This window comes from Opisthorchis viverrini (genome assembly GCF_000715545.1).
Source record: "Opisthorchis viverrini unplaced genomic scaffold opera_v5_1, whole genome shotgun sequence".
Lineage (NCBI taxonomy): Eukaryota > Metazoa > Platyhelminthes > Trematoda > Opisthorchiida > Opisthorchiidae > Opisthorchis > Opisthorchis viverrini.
The window spans coordinates 8,011,717-8,019,566 of NW_008751657.1; the positions used below are offsets into that span (position 1 = coordinate 8,011,717).

Genomic DNA, 7,850 nt, shown 5'->3' on the forward strand with positions numbered 1-7,850 from the left:
GTCCCCTTGACCAGGTTCATGGACAACGACACAATAAGCTATGTTTCAAGCAGCGCACCACAAGCTCTTACATGTTCCTCTTGTTCACCGCGGCTGTTCCATTTTCACTCGTCACCTGTTGTCATTCCTCATTCACCCTAGTACTCATAACTACAGTTCGTAGGATCTTATACTCTTCTGAATCATTAACTGATTTTTGCTTTCTCCGCTTTTGAGCCCCATTCTGGATGTCTTCTTCAAAGCTCCGGCCGGATGGCAACACTACTACAGCCGTTACTTCTTCGGCCAGAGTCGATTCAGGAAAACCCTCACATCTTCTTAACTCTTTAACTAACCTTTGGATACTTAAGTACATTTAGTATGCTCAGTAGCTTTTCCCATTACACACATGTGCATGGCTATCCGTAAACTCAATTACGATGCCACGGTGTAGGTACAGCGACTGCCGTACTCGGTCCGATTACCCACCCGCATCTCGCTATATTCCTGCAAGCTCGAGTAATAGGGTGTGACTCGCACACAAGGCTCCATCTCAGTCAGCTGGATGAATGCCAAAACTCCAGGTAATTAGCTATTCAGGCGCACTAACAGCTCGTTCCACCCATAAATCATTCGGCTCTGCGCAACATAAAAACGTTGCCTGTCCAGTATGTCCCATCAAATGTTGATGACAGTCCTCAAAATAGGTAAGTTTACTCCTTTTCCAACCAAATTCATATTTCTGTTGTAAGTCTCCTTTCCTCCACACTTTACTAGTACATTGTTTGTCATGCTCATTTCACTGCCGTCGCTTCAGTTAAAAACTTAACAGTCCTAGTTGATCTCACCTTTGCTACGTTGACCGCTTCTAGTTAAAAACTACCATGTTATATTTCTAACGTATTGTACCACGTATGTGGATTTGAAGGATGAACGCGGTCAATGATCAATTGTCTTAAAAAATTCTACCCTTACTGGTATGAGTTCCAGACTTGAACGATGCAGTATCGCCGCCAAACTGAATAATTTAAATGAGAAAACGAGCCCTGGCATTACATGTTTAAATAGGACGAAAGCGAGCGTGATCCAATATATCTGGAGCTCTCACTGGTTCAGAAGTTTCACTCATAAGTCTGTGTAGCTATCTCTGCGTATCCTAAAGTCTCAGAGTTGTTGGGCCCCTTATCTATCAACTATGAACGTTTTTGTGAAACATGTGCACGGTGGACCCACAGAGCTGCTTGTACCCTAATGGCTCAGGGTCAAAAAGGATGCCAGCCATCAATTGTGGTTGAAAAGTTTTGATCATCTAGGCACGCTCACCATTAGAAAACCTCGGTCGAAATCTTTTGGGAAGTTCACAAACCACACTTAGCAGCAACTAACCACAAAAATGGAATGCACATATTTAAAAATTATTGGGAATTTCATGGTGGTGCGATTAAACCAGGCAAAACGTTTTGCTCTGCTGCTTTCACTGATACTAATCATGTTTAGGTTGAGCAAGTGACTGGCTTGCTATCCAGGATAATCGTAGTGGTAAGGTTGGAATACTGGTACGAATTGCGTCAGTTGTAGGAACCAGAGGAGCAGCCATCAAAGTTGGCATCATCCAACATAGAAGGGGTCTCATCAAAACCGGTACGGCCTAAAGGTAGGGAATATTGGAGATGGTGGAGCAACCGTTAGACTTTTTCCAGATTGTAAGGAACATAACAACAGAGGCAAGACCAGACCTCTACCATAACAAAATAGTGAGCGACAACACAACAAGAGGAAAAAATTCAAACGGGTCGCGCCCGCTAAGTGATGAAAAATTGCGAGTTCCGAGATACGGGGAATGGGCGCAAAAAAGATAAAAGGGTACTTAAGTGATCTGGTTGCCCAATTTGGACCAAAAAGGAGGCTGTTGTGGGGGCAATTTGGGCGAGGATAGTTGGCCCGTGCCTTTAAAAGCTTAGGTAAGGGTTCTAGGTGAATATGGCATCAGGAACTCAGAAGTATGGCGCAAACTTATTCTGAATAGAAGCACTGGCGTCACCGTCGGAGGGTAATAGGTGGTACTAATTTCTTGTAAGTGCAAGATGGTAATCCCACATCGGACCGAACGACAACGGTATAAAAATAACAATTTCGTGGATGAGACAAGATGGGAGCGCAGCGCAACACTCAGGTGGTCGAAGCTGAGAAAACGAACCCGTCCCAGAGGTGATTGAGGCCACTTGCCCGCCACCAGAGTTGTGACAGGTCAAGAGGGGGTCCAGAGTTTGAGAAAAATAGTTGCGGGCGTGACGCCAGAGCGTGTATGGCTATCAATGCCATCACAGCACTAACATACTTCAGCTTCTGGGCACCCATGTGACGGATGTCATGGTTGAAGTGGGTGGACATATGACGTGAAATCTGTCGACTGCAGGGTTTGGATCAGCCAGAGGGCAACATAAGGCGAATTACACCGATGTACAGACAAATATAGTTTCCGTTTTTTTGAAGAGCCATGTAAATGTAAAACAAAGACCAGGAGGAAGGTTTGGAGCATCTACTTCTGAAGATCCAAGCTGTGGAAGAGGAGGGACTGAGATGGGATCAGCAGTGCCTGGTGAGTGAACAGCGGTATCAGATGACAGATTTAAGCGGGAGGAGAAAGGCTTGAGTTCATCAAAATAAGTAGAGTGACGACTGGTCGCTAGATGAGCTGAAGTAAAACAGCGTTTGTATTGAGTGGCCTACCACGCTTAGACTGGCTAAACTCGCCAATATACTGATATTTAGAATGGGAGGCACAAAATAAAGCAGCAAAAATGGGGTCCTGCTCGATTTCACACAGGTAGCGGTGTAAGAGGCTAGCAAGCGTGATGAAGGCGGGGCCTCACTTTTTGCACACATTGTCTGTTAATCAGGAGGCCTAAGGCCAGGGAGAGGGGCAAGTTGCGTAATTTTGTCAAGATCGAGGGTCAACCGATGTGATAACGAGTAATGAGACCGGTCATTGGACTATTTAGGATAGAGAGATACGAGTTGAGTTAGTCAGAAAGCGCTAAAACTTTATGCCACTGTTGATCTCAACAGAGTGGCTGGCCTGTACGGATAGTTGTCAGTGTGGTGAGGGACAGCAGACAGACAGAGAATAAAGGAGATGGAACTTTTTAGATGATGGACAAGAGCTGGTTTATCTGGAAATTGTCACATCAGCTGAATAGCACCACATTGTAGAAAAACATGCACAATGTTTAACGAATTGGCAGGGGCTGCATCAGATCTGAGGATGAGATTATAATACAGCTGAAGGATGAAAATACACTGCAGCCTAGTCATCCTAGTCTATATCAGGCTTAAACAAAGGTTTTGCATATTCTGCTCGTCAAATAATTTTCCTTCTTTCCCGACAGTCTTTGCTTTGGCCGCCCGCAAGATTGCCAACAACGAATGTTTGGACAATAAACAGAATCAGGTGTTTTCCTAGTTTCAAAACATTTCTGCTTTTCATGCAGCAATAATTTTGTGCCTTTCATGGGTTGTGGTGCCGCATGGCGATTCCAGGCGGAGTACCAACCCATAAGTGTAAAGTTGACCCGCTTCGATCCTTACGTCACGATGTCAACAAATTTATATTTTTGCAGTGCGCAGCTGGGCGGATGAGCACGAAAATAGAAATATTGTCAAATACTGGTTTTAACCATAGCCTTCTACTTAGTTATCCTGCCACCAACTTGATGATGATTCTTCTACTCGTGCTGCTCTAAAAGTCACCTCTTGGAGTTCAAGGCTTGTTGGCATCGGCCACGCTTTCAAGTCCTTGCCACAGTCTTTGACGTATGAAATTTCAAGTGAAATGACGAACTGGATAATACTGCACACACGTTTTTGGTACTGTACTGATAGAAAATTATAGTATTTCCGAAACCTGAATACAAAACATCCACAATATATATATATATTCTGTATGTTATCACCCTAAAAGCCAAGATATTCCCTAAGTGGTTTCGTGGACCGCAGTATGGCCTCCGCTTGTGATTTATTGCATGATGAGTCTCAGGAAAGAGGAGATTTTTGTGTGTTGTCGTGAGCTTCCCTGTATTGTTGTGAGTAGAGCGTTGTGTTCAAAAGATTTCATGTTAAATTGTGTAATCGTGAGCTGGAATAACTTGGGGAAAAGCAACGGAAAATTCGAAAAATGGGGCCTGTGAGACCATGTGTTTGCAATTCTGGGCTTGATATACCCAACGATATTCTAAGCTATGCATTTTGCAGGCTAGCTCGGCTACTCGGCCGAACTTGAATGGGTTGACTAATGATTTTTCTAAGCCGTTGGGCTGCGCACTTTTGTTTCCTTTGCAAAATGAAAAAAACAACTCATGAAAGTCGCGAGCTCTTGAATTACAACAGCATCGAACATCTATCGAAAACTGAAATGCTTAGGATTACTTGAAGTTCCTGAAATAGGATATATCTTTGGAATTGAGAACGGGAGAAATCTGGGGTGGCGTTCGGGATAAAACTCAAAGGTGGCGTAAAAATACATGAGTATAACCTTAGGTTCTGTGAGGCCACGAATAACCCGTATCTTTTTTACTGCAAGCTCGATTCACCTTGGTTCCAGCTTATCGGGTATGGTTTATTGAAATGCGTTGCGCTGATGTGCTGGTACCTTTGCTTTACAACGGGAATGGATCCGGTGTACCGCCAGTTTCTTATGTTAAAACTCTCCCTTTTGGAAGGACAAACCCAGGAGCTACCAACGCAACGCATATTGGAACCCTGGGATAGCGTTTGCGTGCAGATCTAACGAATACTATCTTTTGACGGAGGAGTATCGGTACAGGAACAGGTCAGGAACAGCTGGATGGGCTGAAGTCTACCGTGGGTCGCTCCGCGCGTGCCAGTCTAAAGACCTCGGTTTCCAAATTACGGAATCAGGCTGCAGCTGCATAAACGGATATGATGTCCTCTCATGCTCACAGAACCTCTAGAAATTCAGGATGTTTGGGGTCACCTAGCAGCTTCCTGGTAAGACCCCATTTAGAATAGCAGCCCGATGTTATTTCTTGAATAGGACGCGGCATTTCTGTGAAAGGTCAAGCAACAATCCACCGCATCAACGTGATTTGCAAAGCCCCACAATATAACTATCCCCTGAAAGTTTTCAACTTATTTTCATTAATTCGGCCCCGGCCGAAATGGGTCCCCACTAAACCAACCAAGGCTCTCTGAGGACTAGCAGACTGACTTCTGTATCACACCATGAAGAACGAGGTTACAGGTCTAAACTGGTCAACCCTACTGCGCCGATGATTGTCTTCTTACAGGGTCATAAACCACCAGACAGGGTTACTTCTTGAAGTGGAATAGACGCGAAGCTGGACAACTTTAAGCTGAAGTTAGACACCTGCTGACCTGGTATCTTCCCGGAATGCATCTAGGCCCTTAAATATGAGAGGGAATAAACTTTTATCAAACAACATACCACTCGCACACTTAAAGGTATTTACAACCATCCATCCCGAATTGATTGCGGCCAACGTTTGAAATTTCGACTTACCAGCAGGCAGAAATGTCAACTATCTCTTAAAATTCTCTGAAATTTGTTCCACAGTGACCTCAGCCATTCTGCTTCATACTCTTCACTGACCATCAGAGTCGGGAAAAAAAACTTCAGTCAAATTGAAAAGTCAGTCAGATCCTGTGCTTCTGTTATGTTGTCGTCTGCCTCGCGGGCGAGGAGGAACTTTGCTTCCTGAAAAGAGGGACTGAAACATAGGGGAAAATTTGTATGCTACATTCATTTGAAGAACACCATAAACGAGAGATTCAGCTCGGACCCAGGTTAGCCCTCAGTAAATAGATGATATTTACGCGAATATAAGTGTGTTTCAAAACAATTATCGACTTTTTACGCCGGCGGCCAATTTTATGTTTTATGATCCTGAATCCCCTAAACTTGATAACCGGACTGAAGATAAATTAAATTACGTCGGTGTTAGTAAAGTCCAGGTCCGCATAAAGTCCGGACTATTCAATTTCCAAGGCCTGCAACGTCACATTGTTTGCATCCCCACATAAGGTGCGCGTATTGCTGGAACTAATGCAGAGAAATACGAAAGTAAAAGAGATCTTAGACAAACTTGAAGACAAAGCAGACTGGGTGAGTCCAATTTATCGCCCATGTGGCTGGTATCGAGCACCAATGTTATATTGATTCTCCACGTCCGTCTTTTTTTCGTAGGGCTCATGAGATCATTGTGTAAAGCTGTAGCAATTTATAGTATCAAAGAGCAATCCATTACTTTAGTTTGTTTTGCTTACTGGCAACACTACTTGAAAATGTAAAGTCAAATGTAAAATATTTTGCAGGATCCTAATAGCGAAACATACAAGCGCGTAAATTCTCACTGGCGCGTCTAATGTCGATCGTAACCTGCTTGGTAAACATACGTCAATAAACACGGTTGATGTTTATGTTCCTTGGGCTTTAGAGGTGCTGCTGTTAAGCAGGCAGATCAGGATGAAGGTGAAGCGGGATCAAATTACACGGAATACGACTCCGATTTTTAACTTTTGCACAAAATAAGCAATTCACTGTATGTTCGAATTTCCGGACAGTTCCGGGCGCGAACTTGGTTCGTGTTCATTCGGAGTAGGTGAGTGGGACCTCAGTCGATTGCCGTGAATCACTTGCCTAGGCAGGAAGTATACATGGGATGCACTGCTTTAACCGGAGCTTCTGACCGCGGAGTAATGCATGTGTGCACTCTAACCTTGGGCGTCAGGTCTTCATCACCGCCGACTTTTCGATTGGCCAGTTGGAAGAGGTTCATAACATCTGCGAGGGTCACCCGAGAATCGCGGAGGGAATAAAACTACCTTATCATTCAACCGTCAGGAGGTTCGCATCATTTTGGTAATGTCGGGTTTCCATTGCTAGTACAAAGATACTTGAATCTGTTTTGGCGGTTTCAACTGACGGCGTTCGAACCATTTCATTTTTTGATTCCCGTGAAATGCAGTAGCTATGAGTTCAGATTAAGCTGGTTCTGATATTGGTACTGGTCCAAGTTGTGCTCTGAGTCGTTCAAGAAATGAACTACACTCCGTGTGGATCAATCCAAAGATAACCCAAGCAACCCCAGACGGTGTCCCCGGAGTTCAGCTATACGACCTAAAGTTTGATACGGTTGATGGCAATTGTTGGAGTTAGCAGGAATCTGGTGGACGCGAAGCTCGCATGCATTATGCGATAGGATAGTTTCTGTGTCCTCCAGACAAATTCCTCAACCCTTCTCGTATGCTCAGCATCTTCTCTTTTGTACTTGAGTAGTGGGCTTTGGGCCCGAACTGTGTACTTATAGCAGGGCTCGATACCAAGAGATAACATTAAGCTGTGACACCTTTTCGTTACCTCTCTGCTATTTCACTTGAACGAGGCGCGATGGTTCAGATAATGCCAGGTTGCCCAAGCCTAATAAAGAACAGTCGGGATGCTGAGGTTAGGTTCGAACCACAGCTTTTCGGTCAGTAAGTTTGTGTCTTAACCACAGCCATCTCGAGCCAACAGATAAAATGTAACAGGCCTTACACTAATAAATTGACATTCTAGCATATCATTGAAGCACTAGTAATTTCATTTGATGTTGCTATCAGTAATAATGATGTGGCCACTATGGGCCTTAGAACGCGTATCAAACAATTCAATAGGTGTGCATGATCAAAATGCACAATATGTATGGGATTGTGATGACTAGTGTCTATCTGTTGATCCTCCAAATGCGGCAATCACCGTAATCACTGTTCCCTCAGGTGAGCCTGCACTAGGTCCCCTCCCTCACCCACTCTTTCTCTCTTCTTTTCACTCTATGGCTTTATATATACATATA

The 7,850-nt window shown here is 44.1% G+C and overlaps 1 protein-coding gene across 1 annotated transcript in view; it reads left to right on the forward strand.

Moving 5' to 3' along the window:
• Nucleotides 1-2,349: 2,349 nt before the first annotated feature.
• T265_00137 (hypothetical protein) overlaps nucleotides 2,350-7,850 on the forward strand; it is a gene marked incomplete at both ends in the record, with an annotated part of 25,117 nt that continues 19,616 nt past the window's right edge. The window contains one exon of the mRNA XM_009163794.1: nucleotides 2,350-2,358. Coding sequence (XP_009162058.1) covers nucleotides 2,350-2,358 — 9 coding nt within the window. The remainder of the gene's footprint in view (nucleotides 2,359-7,850) is intronic.